Source organism: Micropterus salmoides, unplaced genomic scaffold (assembly GCF_014851395.1).
Source record: "Micropterus salmoides isolate LMB-PRFRI ecotype aquatic unplaced genomic scaffold, ASM1485139v1 Ms_hic_scaffold_11, whole genome shotgun sequence".
NCBI classification, from domain to species: Eukaryota; Metazoa; Chordata; class Actinopteri; order Centrarchiformes; family Centrarchidae; genus Micropterus; species Micropterus salmoides.
Genome location: NW_024040152.1, coordinates 29,549,717 through 29,571,133, shown reverse-complemented (window position 1 = coordinate 29,571,133; position 21,417 = coordinate 29,549,717). Strand labels below are relative to the sequence as shown.

Genomic DNA, 21,417 nt, shown 5'->3' with positions numbered 1-21,417 from the left:
ATGCAGTCTAAATTTTCCATATGTTTAGTCATTGACCTCCAGTTTGTATGAGGGTGCATTTAATTTGAAAGTGTGAGCTGTTTAAATAAGAGTCTAATTAAATGGTGAATATGAGCCAATTTAATGTTAATCTTGCTACCTTTGCTGGTGAGTGCAGTCCATTATGATGCATGAATACAGGATGTAGTATAGTGTCCCCTGCAGGCCAGTAGTTATACTACTATAATCCTGCATGTGCCTGACAGAAAAGACAGAGACATACAAAAACAAAATAAACCACCAATAAGGCAAATAAAATAAATAAATAAGCATACAGCAATCATCAACATACAAAAAACGATTATTTATGGCATTATTTATGTATTTCCAATTTATAATTCCAATATCACGCTTGTTTTTCTAGCTCAGTATTAAATTAGTCTACCACTAATTTCCACCACCATATTTCTTTTTTAGTATTGATATAATTGACAAATGGGTGTGTGTTTACCCATTTAACGTTACCAAGAACAGCGTTTGCTGTGGGCGGCCACAATATAGAGCAACGCGCGAGCAAGTTTTGTCTCTCGTCAGCTTCTGTATCTTCACCAGGAAGTTGCTACAATTTCATTCATTCCAGTTCAGTTCACGGACTGTAGAGTTTATGCATTAAGTATTACAACACTTTATTTCAAAATGCGTAGACGAACCGAAGCTCAAGCACCAAGCAATGTACCCGTCAATGCTGATAGAAAGGTAATGCAACGTTAGCGATAGCTAGCTTCCCAAAGCTAACTTACTGTGTCTGTTAAATTAGCTAACAGTAGCTGTTCGCCAAGTCTTCGTTCGTTCAAGTCGAAAGCTGTCGTCAAAGTATGTCAGCTACGGACGTTTTCCTGCTCTTATTCTGATTTCTCGTTATGTGGAGCATGACTCAGAATCCGTCCCTCAGATTTGCACAATTTTAATAACTCTGCTTATATACAGCTTACTCACTTCTTATCCCTATTAATATATATATTTAAAACAAATCATTAACAACAGTTCTCTTATTCGGCATGCTTCCAGAACAATAAAATTACAATATTTGCAGCTGTTTGACTAGTGAGAAGGTCAAATCTACCAAAATGTTAACCCAGATACCCTCAATTAACTTTTGGGGTTTTGATGAAAAATATTTTTGCAGGGCATGGACTCTAGGGTGCTGTAGTCAGGACAGTGTGTGAGCTAACATTGCATTTTCTTCTCTACATAAACTAGGATCCGGATCAAAGACTGCACAGCCCAGCTGCAGCAGAGGGCAGAGTGTCTTACAGCTCTATGCTCATGAACATTGGAAAGTGTTTACTTTTAATCATCATCATCCCTCCGTTCCTCAACTATGCATCATTGCAGAGAGAAGGACAAATGCTCTTGCCTAAAGGTGCTTTTTTAATTTTAGATTTTTTAAATAATTTTATTAAATGTATAAAACTATTAGACAGCATCCAGTGGGAGATAGTCTGTAGCTTTTTGTTATTGTTTTGCCAAATGAGAAGTCTCCTGTAAATCCTTATCTTTCTGTCTATTCTTTTCCCTCTTACATCCAGATAGCCAGATTGTTGATGTTGGTTTGGGTCAAAAGATGCATCTTTTGTGTAAAGGACATGGACAACCAGTTGGTAAGTTGGTAATAAATACTATGAAGATAATCTATGATCTGCCATGAAAGGTTATGAAAAATGATCAACATTTTTCAGGCACATGGTCTTATGTCTGCGTGGCTTGTTATTGTCTTTTAACTGAGCACAGCACAACCTAACCCATTTATTTTTCTTTAGTCATACTGGATGCACCAACTGGAATGTCCTCAGACGTCTGGTTGCATGTCCAAGAAAATGTGGCCTCATTAACAAAGGTGAGAAATTACACAAATATTGCTGATTGTATTGAATGGTTGCAATTTGAAAAGCTTTTTTATCACTATGTTAAAACAAGGTGCCTCATTCACAAAGGGTGAGTTAGCATACAGTACTGACCTTAGTTCTTCCTTTGACCAAGAAAATACACTGTGTTGACCTTTCTCTGGAATCAGTTACTAATGCGGCCATGTTGTTTGTTGTCGGGGGCATGCAGGGACAGTCCTGGCTCTGCCACATCCACTCTGCTCAACAAGGACTCAGTACAGCAGAAAGTCTGGGCTGACAGCTTGCCCCATGTTGTTTGTTTGAAATGTGACCCAAACAAGGTCACAGGCTTGTTGGGGATGACCTAGATTCATCAGAACTAAATCACATAAGCAGTGACAAAAACAAACAGGCGGGGTATTGTTTACAACTTTATCTGTATCTTATTTTTCTGTGTTACTCAGCCATTTATGCATTTTTAAAGTGCCCACACAGGATAGGGTTGGGCTGAGCCCCTTAAAGAGAGCATATTGTGTGAATGTAGAGCAAGGTGCATTTAAAAATCCCTCTAAACCTGTGGTGTCCCTGTTTGTTTGTCACACTGCTCAGGTTTGCACCTATGACAGAATGGGACTGGGCTTCAGCAAGCGGCTGTTGCAGAATGAAACCACAGGAACTGAGAAAGTTTGGGGGATGTCAACAACTGGACGGTTTGTATACTACTTCAGTCATTTTGAGTGGCATATAAAATGTGGGGTAACATTATTTTTTTTGCAAAGCATGCTGCTGTACACAAAGTCTACACTGTAAACATAATGCCACCATTTCAAAATGTTCTTTTATTGCCATGAAGTGGTTTCTGAGTGAATGGGCTGTTTTACACCTGTCAACTTCCTTTTCGCCATCAACAGAGGCGGCTGATGTAGGTCATGTATTATCTAATGTCTATTTAACATCCAAGGCAATTCATTTATGTGGACAATCCCAAGGAATTGATGCTTGTTATTTTATTACCGAACACAGAGCAAAAGCAGCATTTGAGAGGTTGGAACCATAGAATTTATTAAGCTTTTGCTTGGAAATTGACTCAAGACGGTTGATTGATTATCTGGATTGTTGCTAATTAATTTTCTGTTGATCGACACATTTTTTCAGCTCTATAAATAACTAAAAGGATTAATCAGTTATACAAATTGTTGCAGATTAATGCTATCTGTTGATCAAATTAATCATTTCAGCACTAGATCAGTCAGATTGTGAAAATGATGCAGGGCCTGCATCTAGTGCAATAAAGCACATCAAATTCAGTTTCTTATTATTTACTACTATACAGTATTTATCCACTGGGAATCAATATTTCCTTGATAAAGTGGCTGCTTGGGACATTATTGTCCTTACTGGAAGTGTAGACTAGTGTGCGGGTGGAGAACTTGTGCCTTCACACCACGGTCTTTGACATCGTAACGCGTTTGTTGAGTCTTAAATCTGCCAGAGGTATGAGCAGGCGTGGTTCTCCGACGGCCAGCAGACTAGTTTACCTTGGCATCTGGCCCAGTAAGCGGGCATCTGCCCATTTGAGATGCAAGCAATCAATTTCCCAGAATTCAATATCTCAAGGAGTTTGATGACTTCTCAACCTTAACCCTTGGAGTCTCTCCATTGCGGTGTGACACCACAGGTTTGATTTATTGGCACAACAAACAGCAGATGGCTCTCGGAGAGGAGCTGCTGCATCTCATGTAATGATGATGCGTCCTCTGATGATATAAGTTTGTTTTTCCTGCGGATTGCATTGAAAAGGAGCCAGCAGTCCCTTACTTTACGCTGTCATTTGGGTTTCAGCAGTGCTGTTTATTTTGGTGCCATGTCTGGAAAGAGATTAAATAGAAAACTTAAAATACTGCTGACCTTTTATTCAGTTGTTACCATTGTTAATTTTAAGATAGAATATGTAAAACTTCCCTCTTAGGTTATTTCTGCTTTTTAATAATGACTCGCTAGTACGTTCTTAATAAACCTGTTAATGAGCAGATTAGAGATGAATAAGATTAATGATGACCTGTGGTGTTCATCTTTCACGCTAGGAGTCCTAGTCCCACCTAACTGAATAAATAAACCTCCTGGCCCAGTTTACAGCGTGCCCTGGTTTTGTGCAGAGATAGATGAATGTTGTTGTCTTCCAGCATGGTGGATGATCTACACAGACTCCTGCAGGCTGCTGGGATAGCCAAGCCCTTCATCCTGGTGGGCTCTGAGCTCGGCACACTCAATGGCAGGTTTTACAGCCACATTCATGATGTGTAAGTATTGCTGAATGGAAATGCGTAGCTCCACTAATTCTACACATAGAGGTTAGTTAACTTGTCATGTGGAGTACTACTTATCTTGTGAAAACAGCAAGACAACAGACAGAGCTTTGTTAAGTCTGAGAAAGTAACCCTGATTTTATCCTCAAGGTTACAGTGAGAAAAATAAGTATTTGAACACCCTGGTATTTTGCAAGTTCTCCCACTTAGAAATCATGGAGGGGTCTGAAATTGTCATTGTAGGTGCATGTCCACTGTGAGAGACATAATCTAAAGAAATCACAATGTATGATTTTTTAACTATTTATTTGTATGATACAGCTGCAAATAAGTATTTGAACACCTGTCTATCAGCTAGAATTCTGACTCTCAAAGACCTGTTAGTCTGCCTTCAAAATGTCCACCTGTACTCCATTTATTATCCTAAATTAGATGCACCTGTTTGAGGTCGTTAGCTGCATAAAGACACCTGTCCACCCCATACAATCAGTAAGAATCCAACTACTAACATGGCCGAGACCAAAGAGCTGTCCAAAGACACTAGAGACAAAAACCTCCACAAGGCTGGAAAGGGCTACGGGGAAATTGCCAAGCAGCTTGGTGAAAAAAGGTCCACTATTGGAGCAATCATTAGAAAATGGAAGAAGCTAAACATGACTGTCAATCTCCCTCGGACTGGGGCTCCATGCAAGATCTCACCTCGTGGGGTCTCAATGATCCTAAGAAAGGTGAGAAATCAGCCCAGAACTACACTGGAGGAGCTGGTCAATGACCTGAAAAGAGCTGGGACCACCGTTTCCAAGGTTACTGTTGGTAATACACTAAGACGTCATGGTTTGAAATCACGCATGGCACGGAAGGTTCCCCTGCTTAAACCAGCGCATGTCAAGGCCCGTCTTCAGTTTGCCAATGACCATTTGGATGATCCAGAGGAGTCATGGGAGAAAGTCATGTGGTCAGATGAGACCAAAATAGAAGTTTTTGGTCATAATTCCACTAACCGTGTTTGGAGGAAGAAGAATGATGAGTACCATCCCAAGAACACCATCCCTACTGTGAAGCATGGGGGTGGTAGCATCATGCTTTGGGGGTGTTTTTCTGCACATGGGACAGGGCGACTGCACTGTCTTAAGGAGAGGATGACCGGGGCCATGTATTGCGAGATTTTGGGGAACAACCTCCTTCCCTCAGTTAGAGCATTGAAGATGGGTCGAGACTGGGTCTTCCAACATGACAATGACCCGAAGCACACAGCCAGGATAACCAAGGAGTGGCTCTGTAAGAAGCATATCAAGGTTCTGGCGTGGCCTAGCCAGTCTCCAGACCTAAACCCAGTAGAAAATCTTTGGAGGGAGCTCAAACTCCATGTTTCTCAGCAACAGCCCAAAACCTGACTGATCTAGAGAAGATCTGTGTGGAGGAGTGGGCCAAAATCCCTCCTGCAGTGTGTGCAAACCTGGTGAAAAACTATAGGAAACGTTTGACCTCTGTAATTGCAAACAAAGGCTACTGTACCAAATATTAACATTGATTTTCTCAGGTGTTCAAATACTTATTTGCAGCTGTATCATACAAATAAATAGTTAAATAATCATACATTGTGATTTTCTGGATTTTTTTTTTATTTTATTTTTTAGATTATGTCTCTCACAGTGGACATGCACCTACGATGACAATTTCAGACCCCTCCATGATTTCTAAGTGGGAGAACTGGGGCTTGCTTTGAAGGCTAAATATTTATAACAGAAAGCATTACAAACTGCTTGGAGTTTGAAAGATGTGATTTACCAGACAAGCAGGATGAGAATTAAACATTACGGGAAATGTAGGATCCTGAGCTCTAGGAGCACAACCCATAGTAGGGACTTGCATCTCATCCTCACCTACTTAAATTTTGGCCATTCTTTTTTCATCTGTAGCCCCGTAAGCTTTTTAAAAGTGCATTACTAAATTGCTTAAATACTACTAACCGGTGCCAAAATGAAATTACTGACACAAGCAAAATTTGTATTTTTATTGGTTTATTTAACAGGGACAGTACACTTTAATAAACATTGCTGTAACTTCACTAGAGTTGCTCAAATAAATACACATACAAATGGATGAAAGAAATAACCTAATGACTCACTCTGGCACATTAAAAACAAGCAAAAAAGACACAGGTATGCTATATTTTGCTGTTAGTAAATCTACCAAGTGTCTGAATTTTAGAACCTTTAATTTAATAAAGTGGGTGAGTTGGTGCAGTATTTTTTGTTCACAGTTGTTATAGCTCTGTTTGGGAATATAAATGTATTATTTTTTTTATTAAACCTTTATTTAACCAGGCAGGAACTTAAGAACTTAAGGTGTACGTATGGTCAATAAAAGTGGCTTTTTATTTATTTTAATAGGTATTTCCCACGATTAAACACAGTAAATGATAAGTACAAATTAACGCTATAAGACTTGTGCTTTCCAGCATGATTTACTATTTACTAAAAAGTTGCTTTGACACAATCTCAACATCACTCACATAAGACGTAAAATAAAAAATCGGTAGTCTGGAAATTGCTTTATAACATATGGCATGCAGTGCCTCCCAAACACACACTTAACAAAATCTATTCCAGTGTCCATTCCCATCATCTCCCATTACTCAGCCATCTCAGAGACAACATGGTGATTAACAGGAGAAGTAGCCCGTACCAGGGATGAAAGATTTTGTATTTAATCAAGCATGATGTTGCTGCCGTTAAGAGAGAAAATGAACTAGTGGTGAGTGGATGACACCTGTCCAAATGGAAATATTGCCACTGGAACTGGTATACGTGTGGTCATCTGTCTGTGGGGACAGAGGACAGACGAATCTACTGAAAGACTGACCAGATGACACCATCCATCTCACACTCATTACAGCCAAGGCAGGGGTGGTGCGGTAAAGTGGACAAGGGCAGTCAATGAGTCTTACTTCATCTGAGTTTGTGTGTGTCCTCCCTTTGTCCTCAGGCAAGTGTCAGACCTGGTGCTGATTGATCCCATCCCAGAGGACGTTTTTGAGGAGGACCAGTGGAAAGACTACTGGTGAGTTTATAGCTGCTTTCAGGGGCGTAGGAAGGAGAGAAGTGGGGGAAAAAGTGGAGGAAGAGGGAGAATAGAAAGATGCTGAAGATGCAGAAAGTAGGGAGGGATGTGAAAAAGTGGAATGTAAAAGAAGATTGAGAAAAGAGGAGCTTGGAGAGGAGCTTGGAAAGGAGCAAGGAGGACGATAAGAAGCTCTGAGGGACAGATAAAGACAGGGAAGAGGAGAAGAAAATAGGAAATGTATCAAGAAAAAGAGGATTAGCATGAGGAGATTGGGAGGCAGCGACGCTAGCGTGTTTCACGAGTCAAACTCCAAACTCTTCCCTTATTGGCCTTTATGGTGAGAAGAGTTGATTATCTTTGCAGGGTGGGGCTCATTATCATGATTAATTGGAGGCCAAAGAAACTAATTAGCTGATCGCACCCTTTTAGCGTGAAACAGATGAGGGGAGATCGAGGGTTGTGGTGGTGGTCGGGACTGAGTGACAGAGAGTGTAATAACACTGCTTTAATCCTCCAGGCAAGATATATGTCAAGTGGTAGTAATTGTCACAGCATATATCTCATTATGCTTTCATTATCATATGGGGGGGGGCTTATTAATGATAACTGGGAGTGAAGAGGAGGAATATTGGTGGAAGTGTCAATTATGCAACACTAACACTATCTCAGATTGTTTACAAGTACAGCAAGCATGTCATGTGTTATCATTAAAAGGTATTTCACTGCTGAGGAGACAATAATTAATCCATTATATCATTTAGAAAACCACGCTAAGCTTTAAGATGTAGCTGACAGCCGAGCAGCGATGGCTACATAATGAACAAATCTCTGGAGTGTGTCTGTCCTGTGTTTTTTGTCAATTGAAAGTGAAAAACTACAACAAAAGGAAAACAATTCCACCCAATGAAATACAGCTTATTTCTCTTACGGTGTTTACAAAACATTACCTATTTCACTGGATGTAAAACATAACATCAGTCAAAATTACACTATTCCTAACTATACTAATACCAGCATGCCATTGGGATCATGCATTTTTCCATTTAATTATTTCTTGTGTGCTACACATGTTCTGTTCATCCGTACAGCGATTAATACATTAATGTACCCCTTTAACAGAAATACAATGACCTTTTTTCCTTTAGTCCTGAACTTTTGTTTCAACTTTCAATTAATTCGTTTTTGACCGGATGCATGATTTGTGCTGTTTTAAAATCTACCAAGTCTGTGAATTTTAGAGCCTTTAATTTAAAACAGTGGGTCAGTTGTTGGATAGTGGTAGTAGTTTTTATACAGTTCTTATAGCCCTCTTCGGAAGTATAAAATTTGATTTGTATTTGATTTATATGTATTTCCCTTTACTTGAGTGCAGTAAATAATATAATGAAGCATAAGTATGTTGCTTTGTAAATTTGTTGCAAAAATAAAGCTCCAAATATGATGAATTTAGTATTTCTTAAGTTCAGAGATAATTAGTTAAAATCAAAACCAACTCCAAAATCAAGTTTTTACCAAACAAAATAAGATGAAATAAATGTGTTCATCTGCAAAACAACTTTGTGTTTCGCATTCGCCTTCAAAATAAGGCTCAGTCTGCTTTATTTAAGATCAAGAAATACCCCGAATGTTCATTGTCTTTTATTGCAGCAGGTATTTCCTTCTCAAGTGCCCTCAATGCCAGCAAAGCGGATCTAAGAGTTTAAAAAACATATTTCTGTTCACATAATCTAATATTTTGTGATGTCATCTAGAAACACAAACAGGGAGATAATATGCACTTAGAGATCACAGAAAATAAATAAAGTTAAATCCAGTAATCTTATTTTGGGCATGACTTCATGACTTAGTGCATCTGTAGTTCCGTCCACCAATATTAGCTCACGGCTTATATAAGCATGAGTCAAGCCAGATAAGAAATGGATCCTTGAAAATTGCCTAATTTGTACGTGACTCAAAGTGGAGCAGCACCATTTATCAGGGGTATGTGTCCAATTATCCTCTGATTAATAGGCATTCATTTCTCTGAGTACATGACAGTGCAGCCACTATCTAATTATTCTGTGGGAACGTAATGGAGTAATGAAATGAACTTAGGTTTACTTCATAACATTTATTTTGTCATTGGTGCCGGATTTCCACGGTGTAGTAAAAATGGAAACTGGAATGGGGATTTACAGTATGAAGTCGATTTAAGAGATGTGGCACCACAGCTTCCTGTGCCGCTGGCTTTCTTTGACTAGCTTTTCCTCCTCATTTTTGTCTATTTTTTTCATTCACCATGGCTGCATGTCGGTGTGTATTTCTTTCTCTTAGACACGGGTTTATTAGCTGTCGGAGGCCTTACAGTATTTGGTACACAAGATAAGAAATGCAGAAGGGAGCAGGGATGCACCTGAGCAGGATTGTTGGAGACCGTATCAGCTTTGCACTGGGACTGGAGGATTTACACATCAAAGACCTGCTCATTAACAGAGGCTCACTCCCAAAATTAGTTCTGTTACATCCTACAAAATGAATCGCCACCATCTCCTGAGAATGGTATTTCTGCGTGCTTGTGTGTGCGCTTATGAATGTGTGAGTGTAGGCGTTTGCTTATGTGCACTTGTTGTAAGGGGTCAACTTTCTTATTTGGGATTTTCCTCTGCACCTATTTTCTGACAGATCAAGTGATTCATTGATTAACCAATAATGGAAATAATCAGTAGTTGCAGCCCGACATTAGGGACCAAGTCGACACACTTCTGGCCACATAGTGTTCTGTTTATAATAATTAGGCTTTCTGGATTCTCAAAGAGACCGTCCCTGGTTAGAGATTTCAGATGGAATTTGACAAATGCCTTCAAAGGTTATAATAAATGTCACTAAGGAAATTGCTCTTATAATTCTTTCGTCTTGTGTTTTAAAAGAAGGAATTTAGCTGTACATTTACACACTCAAGCGTGTGTGTCTCCTGTCTTTCTGCAGATGAGTGTGTTTGTGTGTGGAGTATAAAACTAATTTACCCCATGGGGAATATGTTTGCTCAGAGAGCAGAAACAGTGGGGAACACTCTCGTCTAATGGGATGGTCCTTACAATTTAATGAATGCTGATTGATTGGCAAACTCCCCGTTTTAATGTACCATTACTGTGTTTAGTGCAACTCGGCCCTCACAGGAGCACCACTTGAAAGTCTCCTCATCCCTTTCCTCTGCGTCTGAGTTCTTTTAAGTGTTAGTCAGTTAATCAGTCATAATTTGAATAATTTGAGCTTGATGCTGAGGCACAAAGTCTTTAGTTAAGGTCTGTATACAGGTACGTAGCAAAAGAATATCAAGTGAGATTGTTTTAGCTTATATGTGTATGCAAGCTATATATATCCGCTGTTTATGTTTGTGTAGATATATGGTGCATTCTGGAGGGGGTGTGTGAGGTGACGAGTCTGTCAGTGCAGGCCTAACAGCTGTGGCAGCAGGCCTGCATAATCCTACCTGTCATTAATATGCTCAGCACACAAACATGTACAGTATAAACTGTCTGTATACATATCACACACACTCCCAACAGTTACCCGCACAGCTTGCTGCAGCGTGTAGCAGATAGACATGTTTTGCGGCTCACCTGGAGCCTTCTATGTATGACAGGCAGCGTGTGACACTTGATGGACGACTGTTCAGAGTCTCACAACTGCTGCATCTGGTTTGATTTCTAAGCCAGACAGCGTTTATTATGAGGACATAAGGAGTGTTTCTATCCTTCCTCACAGCACTTTGTTAGCGGGTAGATGTACAGGCTTAACAATTTTCTCATCTCTTCACTCGTCTCCTCTGTACTGTACCTTCCATTGTTGAGATATATAAACATTTTAATACTCGGATGCTACAGTAGTTAATCTAACACCATAAGTGGCATTATGTAATCTGTTAGTGTTCGCTTTCTCTCTCGCTCTCTCTGCCTTGATTGGTAAACTAGCAGTCAGTGATGGCATATGCAGTCTCCCCCTCAGAGCCCATTCGCTTTCACTGTGAGCTGCGGTCAATAACCCACTGGAGCACAGCCCTGCTCTAAACCCCTCCTTAGGGATCCTTGGCTAAGATTGGCAGCAATCACCCAGCCATGGGCCGATGGATGGAGGGAGGGAGGGAAAGAGGGAGATAGAGGAATGAAGGGAAAAAGAGAAACAGAAAAAAAGTTGAGACAGCTGAAATAAAATGAAGCAGTATGACCAAAGCCTGACAAAAGCTATGGCGCAGAGACTGTTGATTAACTTCAACTAATACAAATGTTTTAAAAATTCTCTTCGATCATCTTTTGGCACAAAATTAGTTAAAAATAAACCGCATGATTGATATGAAAGACATTTGGTGTAAAATGTAAAGCAGTTTTCAATAGAGAATAAATTGTGATATACTATATATGTGTGCGTTATAGTATGTTATCTGTACTTATAGTTCAGTTCAGTTTCTGTATCTGACCCTGCAGGCTTCAACAGCGTGCGATTCATTATGCTTCACAGTGCGGTGCCCCTCCCTGATACCTCCCCATTCATTCAGAGACTCCCAGACGAGTCAGGAATCACAATTAATTGTAATTAGAACCACTGTAAGCATAACTATTGCTCTTGCGTTCTACTAATGAAGCAGGGCTGCTGTGGCCCCTGTGTATTTACCCCAGTGTAATCTATAGTATTGATGCAGGGAGGAAGACTGAGAGCAGAAGAGGGATGCTGGAATCAGCCTGACGTCGGCTGTGGTGCTTGAGTGACACCTTGTGTTAATACTGGGTATTACACCTTCAAGTTGGGGATTTCACCTTTATGTTTCAGTTGTCTTGTATTTGGGCAGTTTAGAAGTTCTGCTTCTACTCTATTTAAATGATTTGTAAATACCTATGTTGCGTTTTTCACAACCACACATACAGTATGATCAGTCTCCACTGAGCAATATGGAGTGTAAAACATAGCCTGGTTCCAGACCTCTGAACTGAATTGCTTTAGATTTGTTTAGCTATTCCAATAGTGAATGAATGAAGTGAAACAAAATGGCAATTAAGTCTGATTATCAGGCTAGTAATGAAGAATGCAGATATGCTACTAAAATGGAATGTACAATAATTATGGTAGCTGGAATACATTCAACTGTCCTTGAGTATTCATAAAAACAGAATCAGCACAATTTATATCAGATAATTAAACAGAATGCAACCAGAATGCATTTACTGTATCAAGGAACAGCAGTAAATTTGTTGCAAGATTAAAGCTCTCCAAAAACCATTTTTCTGCCCCTTGTTGGCGTAAAGTATGAAGTTTAATGATTCCCATGGGGAAACTGGGCTATTACAACCACACAACTACAAAAAGGTATAACAATCCAACATATAAACACATGATTAAATAGTGAAGGAATACAATCGAGCGCAATTTGAGTCTCATGAATTTCCTTTTTAATTTGTGAGATTGTTTTGTTCTTGAAAATGAGAAAAATGTGATACCAAACTGTAGTGTCTGTGTTCCAAGCAATGACTTTAAAATTACTTTTTTACTCTGGTATGATTGTATAGTGTAGGCCTAATGTAAGTGTTGATTCGTTGGCTGTGTTTCATGAAGGCCAGAGGAAGATGTAAAGTTTGATCTGACTTGCAACAGTGTGTTTTACTGTGTCACAGATAAAGCCTGCATAAAAAATGTGGCAAGGATCATGAAAAGGTCACTCTCTCTGGGTCTGATTTCAAAAGTTTTCTCAGTTTATTGAATTCTGAAAACTTTGTGACAGGCTGTTGAAAAAAAAAATGTTTGTCAGTGTAAAAAATCACTATATTCTTAAATTTGCTGCAGGCTCTTTTGTTAAAGAGGTGGTATTATGCTTTTTGCCCTTTTCCGTCTCCTTTATTGAATTATGTATCTTTTTTTTTGTGCATGTAATAGGGTTGCAAAGTGAAAAAGCCCAAAGTCCACCCCAACCACTGCTCCTGAACTGGCTGAAAACAGCTCATTTGTATTCCAGTTTGTAGTTTTCAAGCAAAATGCGCGTCTTATAACGCTCGCCAAGCAGCTACTCCGCCCTCAAAATCACCGGTAGAAAAACAGTGAGCTGCAGCACACACCTCTCCTCTCCCTTCCAAACAATAGCTAGCCTCCAGACAGTCAGTGGACATAAAGATGTTACTGTGATGTAGAGACAGAGCTCCGTTATAACTTTATGGATGAAAGATACTTTTGTTACAGATTAATTACTCACCGTTCTTAAACTCTATCTCCAGTCCATGTTTCTCAGCTGGTAAGGGGATGGATATACAGCTGAACTGAAGCCGTGTTTACGGGCTTCTCACTGACCTGCCCTTCTCTGCTTCTGCTTGGCTAGTAGTCCTTAACTAGGAACTGCGCAAGTCTAACTCCCAACAAAGATCATTAGAGACAAGATGTATCGCTACATGTGGAAAAAAAATCTATATTAGTACCACTTTTTCCATTGTGGTCTGTCGCAGAAATGCACTGCACTCATCAAAATTGATGATGTTGGTCCCAGTGTCACCATACAGTGTCGCTTTTTCAACAACCTAGATCCTAGACCTTACACATTCTTTACATGTTCACTTTGTGGGATGCTCCACGTATTAGGTCGTTAAGTTACTGTAGTTGAAGAGAGTCGAAACTGCAGTCCTCCCTCCTGAGGGCCCCTGTTCTGTGAGCCAATGGGGTTTGAGCATGAGTAATAGGGTTCCATTATATTTAGTAAGATATGTAAACGTTCACTTAGTCCACCAAAATCTGTTTATGAGGCGAGAAATAAGCAATCCAGTTGCTGAATCTTCACTCAGATCTTACGCCTATTATTTAAAAGTTTGTTTTGAGTTAGCGTGTTAGCTAACACTGGCATACAGTCTGTGGATTATACAGTCTATGGGTAGCTCATTGGCTGCCAGCGTCTAGCTTTCCAACAAATGCCGTTCTAATAAACCAGGTGTGGTCAGCAACTAGAACACTGTACTTTGTTTTTCATTTTCCTGAGTTGTTACCCAGTCAGCAATGATGTGTATAGGCCTATTCTGGATGTGAATCCTATTACAGCAAAGCATTACCTGCCCTACTCTTCTTCTGATTGGCTTAGCCGGACGATGACGTTTCTGACGTAGTCCTCCCTAAAAAACAAAACAAAAAAAAACAGGGAAATAAGCTCAAAATTGTTGTACCATAATAATTTCTTCTGAATGCAGTCCATTTGTTCACAGCAGCAACTCATTCATGAATAAATGTTTTTGTATGTTTATACCACCAGGGTCCATCTGGGTCATTTCACTGAACATTAGTAAGGTCTGATGAATCTATTGGCAGTCTACACATAAATCCTTGGAAGGGGTGATCTAGTGTTATTATGCTTAGTCATGGCTTACCGCCATTTCAAACACACACATTCGCCATAGTAGGATTTGCAAATTTGCATTCTAGACTTCATAGCCAGTAACATTGTATTGTGTATTTTGTTAAAACACGTATTTAGGACCGTTTTCATCAGACTCTGAAAACTCTTAGAAAACAACGCAAAGAATGGCCTTCTCATCAGCCAGAGTTGCATTACTTGCGTTACACAACAGGGTGTTCAACTTGACACTGTTTCCCGTTTAAATAACTGTTTTGTTATGTTTTGTCTGTGCTAAACATACTCCTGGTCTGAGGGGTCTGAGAAGAGAGGTCTGAAAAGGGTCTGAGGTGATGCAGTTGGATGCTTTTGCCTCGACAAACCAACACATTAAATACCTATATCATTATCAATAAAATCATTCAAAGTAATAATAATTATAGCTTTTATTTCATCACTTTATTAATTTAGATAATGACACTCAAATACACTACAATAAAACCAGTCAAACATAGTTACATAAAATAAATAAATACAAAATACATATGCAGGGGAGTATACTCACACTGACTTCACTGGTCGGATGTGTCTGACTAGAAGGTCACTCATATGTTATGTATCCTGGTATTTCACATACAAATTTTTAAATCTTACAGTTTTGTCTTGATTTCAACACTATCTTTTGCTTCTTCAAGACTACATTTTACTGTGTGAAACCATTTGAGACTTACGTACTACAAATTGATTGTGGGATTATGGCCTTGTGTCATCCTTCATGTAAAATTTGAAGTTAAATGTTCTGCTCGCTGTGATGAATCTTGATGCTAACAAATCATTGACGATTAGGAATCTTCCAAATACGGTCAAATTGTCCTGCCTGTGGAGAGTTGTGGGCCTTATCATGTACCTGACCACGTCTGTGTGCCCTCCTTTTTGTGATAGTCTCTGGAAGTCTTTGCGGGAACCGCTTTTTTGAAAAATGTTCCTTCGGCGTAATAGTTAGTTGAGCCTCGTGTAATAGTCCGTGTTTAAATGTTCTCTTCTCATTGTAATATTTGGCAGAAGCTCGTGTAATAGTTCGTGTTTTGTGTGTGAGCAGGCTCTCAGGTAACAGAGGCCCTGCATATGAAATGAGATGGTAATGAGGAGGAAGAGGGGAGCCTTATCACTACAGGGCCAAATTCCGACAGTGAATTGCGCAGTTGTAACAAAAGTAACAGAGCGTCCATTCAGCCTGCACTAATCCAGATGGGAAAGTCAAACAGCAGAAAGTCCACGGCACAAACTCATTTCATCACTTTATTAATTTAGATATTGCCTCCTCGCTCCTGTGGGGAGGGAAAAAAGAGCCCCTCTGAAATGACCAACATCGGTGAGGCGTTTTGCTCTACATGGTTCCCCCACTTCGTCTCCTCCCGTTATCTGTTTAATTCATCCCGCCAATCTTGGCTGTCTTTACCCACTAAATTTCCCTTTGACACGCATGCCTTGCTTCGCATAATCCTCACTCCGGGGCAGAATTAAAAATGGAAAAAAGAGGAGGGAATAGGACAGGTGGCTGGAGAATCCTTGAAATAATGTTCAATGCCAGACCCAGGAATGATTTGACCAGATTCGAACTTGGGGGCTGATAGGGAGAGAGTTTTTTCTCCCTTTATTTTTGGAATCAAGGGGTAAGAAAAGGGTGACAGGTGGAAAATGTGCAGAGACTGCGAAGTCCCTTTAGAGCCAGGTCGAAGAGTCAGTTCTAAATTGTGGTGCCAGAATGACTTCGGGGGAAAACTGTGGAAAGGAAGATGAAAATGTCAAAATGTCACTCTCTGGAGGCCTGATTTGAAAAGTTTTTTTCTGTCTACTTGAAGACTAAAAATTAGAACAGGCCCCTTTCCTTCCCCCCTTCTGCCTATATCTGTTATTGACCTGTATGTATTGTCTCTTTGCCATGATTGTGGCAGATATGTTATCTTTACATAGCCATTTGTAGCAGTTGAAAACCCCTCCTCCGCTGTTATCTGACCAATCAGCGCTGACATGCTTTGTCAGAGCTTGATATTTCAAGCTTCAGTTCTTTGGGTAGCGATGTCATATCAACAACAGATGAAATGGGTTATTTTACACATGAAAAGTGTATATTTATGATATGATCAGTATAACTGCAGTGAAGCAGCGCTGAAGACTGCCTGCATGTTATAGTATACTGTAATACAGAGTGAACAGCCATGCTAACAGCTCTGTGAGGTTGCTTAAAGACATCGTGAGCAATGTACAATCCAAAGTCAAGTTCCTCGTACATGTACACATACCTGGCGAATAAAACTGATTGTGAAAATGCTCACAATGACAATGTTGAACGCTGATAATCAGCAAGTAATGTTTCCCATGTTTATCATGGGCTAACATTTGTTAATTAGCACTGTGTGTATCTTTACTGCTACTATCAAATACAAGTTATCTAAATTAACCTTCATTAACATATTTGTTTGTACTTTATAGCAACCAATCAATCACTACTGAGAAATTTTACTGAAAAAACACAAATGTCAACCTCGCGGCGGCACCAAAGTCAATAAGCGTCATCCCCTGTCCACTAAGAAAGCATCTTCTGCCAATCTATTCGGATATTTTATTTATAGTCAAATATCAGATATTGAAATTTAACGTAGTATTGAATATAATAGAGAGAAACCGATGGCACATAGGGGCCCAGTGATTTAAGTCTTGCCCAGATCAGGAGTAAAACTGAGACAGCGAGTGTTTCCTGGTGCAGGGTGGGCTGATCTACAGTGTGTTGGCTGCATGTAGGGGCAGGCAGCGCGGTGCGGCGAGGACGGCAGCAGGCGCACGGCACTATTGATTGGGCTCCGCAGGCTGAGACCAGCCAATTCAGAGCACCAGTGAGCCGAGACCGATTGGGCCTCCTGAGTTACAAAATCCCACCAGCTCTTCTTCTCTCATCTGCCAAAAAAAGTGTATTTCTCATTCCCCAGGCAAATGTTTTCATAGAGAAAGTTTGAAATTTGGGTTGGAGAAAGAACGGAGGAAGACAATATTATAAATGTTTTAGCTTGAGTCACTGTTATTGTGATCATAAAAATCCCCCATGTCGTTGTAATAGAGCCATTCAAAACTTGAGCTTTTTGTTGAGCAGCACAAATTAAGTCTAACTTGATCAATTTCAGCTGCCTTATGTAGACTATAGATTAGACTATTGGAAAACAAATGATAGAAATTTATGCTGGCATTGAGGGTTACACTTTAAAGCCGCACTGTTCGATTTTCTTGATGTTAACATTTCACCAAATTCTGCAGTCTTCCTTATTTCTTTGGTTTCTTTTGGCATCTATTAACACATTACTTTGGTTTTACTGCCCGCAAACTGTCTACAACTTTGCTCAACAGAAGCTGGTGGCTGTTTTCAGTGAAAAAGCTCTGATAACCTGGTGCCACAAACAAACGTAGCTAATGACGAGCAAGAGAGTCAAACTTTAATCCCTAAAATGAATGCTGACATATTAATGGATACTCCATGTCTGCATGAGCTGTAAATAGGCAGTTATTTGCTAAAATGTTAGCTAAAATGCCTTCATAACACTATAATATGTCAATGTTTTTAGCATCTCCTGCTGCACACAAGTGGCCAAAAATCAATGAATACAGCTTTTAAAACCAGCAGTTCAAATCGTTAAACTGTTAGACTTCAGTTTGTCTCGTTCTAAAGTTTTATGAGCATGAATTTTTGTATTTCTTCAGGTATGGTAAGCTGTTGCCCTCCCTCCAAACCAGGCAGTTTTCGGCAGCTACAGGGCTGAGCCGCATTTTGATTATCCTTGGGGCCATCGAACCAACTATTAAAGGAGAAAATGTCTCAGAGGAGGTCATCCAGCGCCAGGTCGGGCTAATGTGCACCCACACACACACACACACGATGCATACGATGAAAGGCTATGAGACAAAAAAATAAAAACTAAAGAATAAAGCTGCAGAAATCTTTTTTTTTTAAATTGACACAGCAGGTCAGGGGTGATTTAGTGTTGAATATAACATACGTCATCAGGGTAGGAAGGTGTTATCCTGCCATATACTTAGCCTCTGTTCCTCTGCTCAGACTGCTCAGCTTTTGTTAACCTGGTTAGAAATGTGGAGGACAAAACGGCACGTTTCAGGCACTTTAAATTTACTCCTCCCATCTTTGCTATACAGCCACAGGATGGTGCTAGTGTGAGCAAAATCATTTCTCCTCCTCAGCCGAGATAGGAGTGGATGTCGATTGCAGAAGTGTTTGTCTTCATATCGTCAGAGACTGTGAATTTGGCATGATATGACACCAGATGTCATTTTAGAAGAAATGAAAATTGAACCCGTTCCTGGAGCTGACGTGACGCTGCTATTGCTCTATATCTTCTGATGCCTCCTATATTGTAAACTCAGCCTTTTGACAGGTAGAAAGGAGCTGAAAAAGCTGTTAATATAACCGACAAGCTTTTTGCTGTGTATTAGAGATGAAGTTTTACTACAGGGCAGGGTTTTTTATTTTACACTTGTCCATACTCAGATCTGCTGTGACTCTATACAAAACAACCCACACATCCAGTAGTGACACTGCCTGTCATGAAGTCCTGTAGTCATTTTTTACTTGCTATGAAAAACATCTAAGGCAGAGGAATAGTAATGGATTCTGGTGATGAACAACAACCAATATCTTTGGTAACATGGAATAATGCTCTCTATAGACTGACACCTTATTATAGCAGGGAAACAAACATTCATGTTAGGTGCATTAGGGGCATAGAGAAAGAGAGATTATTTCAGGAAAGGTAATTTAGTAGCCGTTTATTGCATTTAAACCATACAGTCCTCCTTCATATTCTTTTATTTTTTTTGTTTGGAGAAACAGCTTACACTTTATTGACCCTCTGTGAACGCTCAGTGACATTTATAACATCCGTTCAGCATAAAATGCCTGTGTATGATGCGACAACGCCTGCTCTGGGATAAATGCAGTTCGTTAAGACGCCTTGTTCTCTGCTGCCAGCCACCCACGATTTGATGGCAGCAGTGATGAGGGACCTATTTCAGCTTTTCAAGTATTGCAGTTGTTGCCAAGGAGATAAGGACATCATTGTGCTTGAATTCTCCAAGGACAGAGAAAGGTTTTGTAGACAGGCTAGTGAAGGTTACAACATGCACAGACTTTCACAAGCTTGCCGGACTCAATAGAGCATGCAGTCCATTTCTCAAGGGCATGTTCTGTAACCACTGCTTAATTGAACTGGAGCAGAATTGTTTGCAGCTATGTTAACGGCACCAAAGCTATCTAGTCTCATCACATGTGGGCGATAGACACAGTTAAAGGGGAATTCTGCTCAATTTGAGAATTCACATATATTTCTGGTAGCGTGGTGAACTTTCCCTGCCCTCAGCAGGAGACTCAGAGAACCAAGACTGAGATTTACAACGTCATATCAGTATTCTGTCTGGAGCTGACTTCACTGCATTCAAAGTGACTTACTATAGTAATAGTTGAAGTTAATTTCCCCATCTTTTCCAAATCATCTTGGAAATGTAAAGTTTGGATGGGACTAAGAAGTTAAGAGTATTACATTTTTTTTGGCACTGGCAATCAGAGTTTGATCCTACGGTTCTAAATAAGGTTGAGCAATGGAAAGATGCTGCTGACAATAAATACACACTGTTTAAATATTGTGTCTGTTTTCTCTGTCTCTTACAGAAATACCTACTAAGTAACCCTGCCCACCAGAGCAGTGCTGTGGATGAGCATTACTTTTTAAATGAAAGTGCGGCTCAAGTTAGGTATGCCATTATTTGCTTTCTGGGTCTGCTATTTGCATATTTGATGTAGGCAAAATGAACATTGAAGTATTAAGGAAAATGAGTATATACATTTTTTTGGTTGTTTTTAAAGGGATATCACAAAGTTTAAGCCCCTCTCCGGCAGGACGTCAGTGAGTGTGATCACCGGGGATTCCTTTGACCAGCAAATACCAGAACACCTAAACCAGGTGAGAATTTTTCCTATAGCTGCAAAACTCCATGATGCATTATTAACGCTTGTACAGTGGCTGAACAATACTGTAGAAATGGCTGTGTAAAACCCATAGTAAATCATCTTTTCTCTGCACCAGATGGTTGCTAAGCTTCAAAAGAAGTTTCTGGAGGAGTCCTACCCGTCAGCCAATCACATTCACATAAAAGGAGCAGACCGGCGAATGATCTACAAGAAGCCATCTGCCATCAGCAAGCACCTGAGGAAGCTAGTCAATCAACGACAAGCAAAACAGCAGAGCGAGTGACCCGTGGCCAACATGTAACTATACCCCAGACTTGTACAGAGTAATTGTTGAATATGTTTTAAATATTCAATAAAATATTCAAGTTATCTTTTTTACCGTTCCCTGCAGCAATCTGTAGAGATTGTCTATATACCTGATAAGGTTCATCAAGAAGTCAGTTTTTTAACATATCTTTGCACAGCTCTGCCTTATTGGATTTTTTTTTAATTGAAACTAACTAGAGGGTATTCAGTGATGAAATATTTGCTGTCTTAGATTCAGAAAATCTAATCTTTCAAGTTATTTCAGTCTCTTTACCTGATTGGCCAGTGCCAAAAATTAACACATTGCTCCTTATCAATGGAAAGGCCACACACATCATTGCTTAACCTGATACTTCTTATCTACTTCTGTCTTAATATTCTAACATGTTATAGCCACAGAGGAAAGGCATACTGAGTTCCTCCTTCTCTGTTGCATCAGCTTCTGTCATTTGTTACTTGCATATAATTGAGTTACATCACAACCAGACGTGGACCTGAACCTATTTTTAGACT

General features: G+C 39.8%; 1 protein-coding gene across 1 annotated transcript; it reads left to right on the top strand.

The window, feature by feature from the left end:
* Nucleotides 1-578: 578 nt before the first annotated feature.
* Nucleotides 579-20,974, top strand: si:dkey-122a22.2. The gene is made up of 11 exons (XM_038712184.1): nt 579-735; nt 1,240-1,402; nt 1,569-1,640; nt 1,800-1,876; nt 2,475-2,575; nt 4,049-4,165; nt 7,160-7,234; nt 18,321-18,459; nt 20,299-20,381; nt 20,494-20,590; nt 20,714-20,974. Exons 1-11 carry the CDS (start codon nt 676-678, stop codon nt 20,879-20,881), a joined length of 1,152 nt encoding a protein of 383 aa, XP_038568112.1. The 5' UTR covers nt 579-675; the 3' UTR covers nt 20,882-20,974.
* The last annotated feature ends 443 nt before the right edge of the window (nt 20,975-21,417 follow it).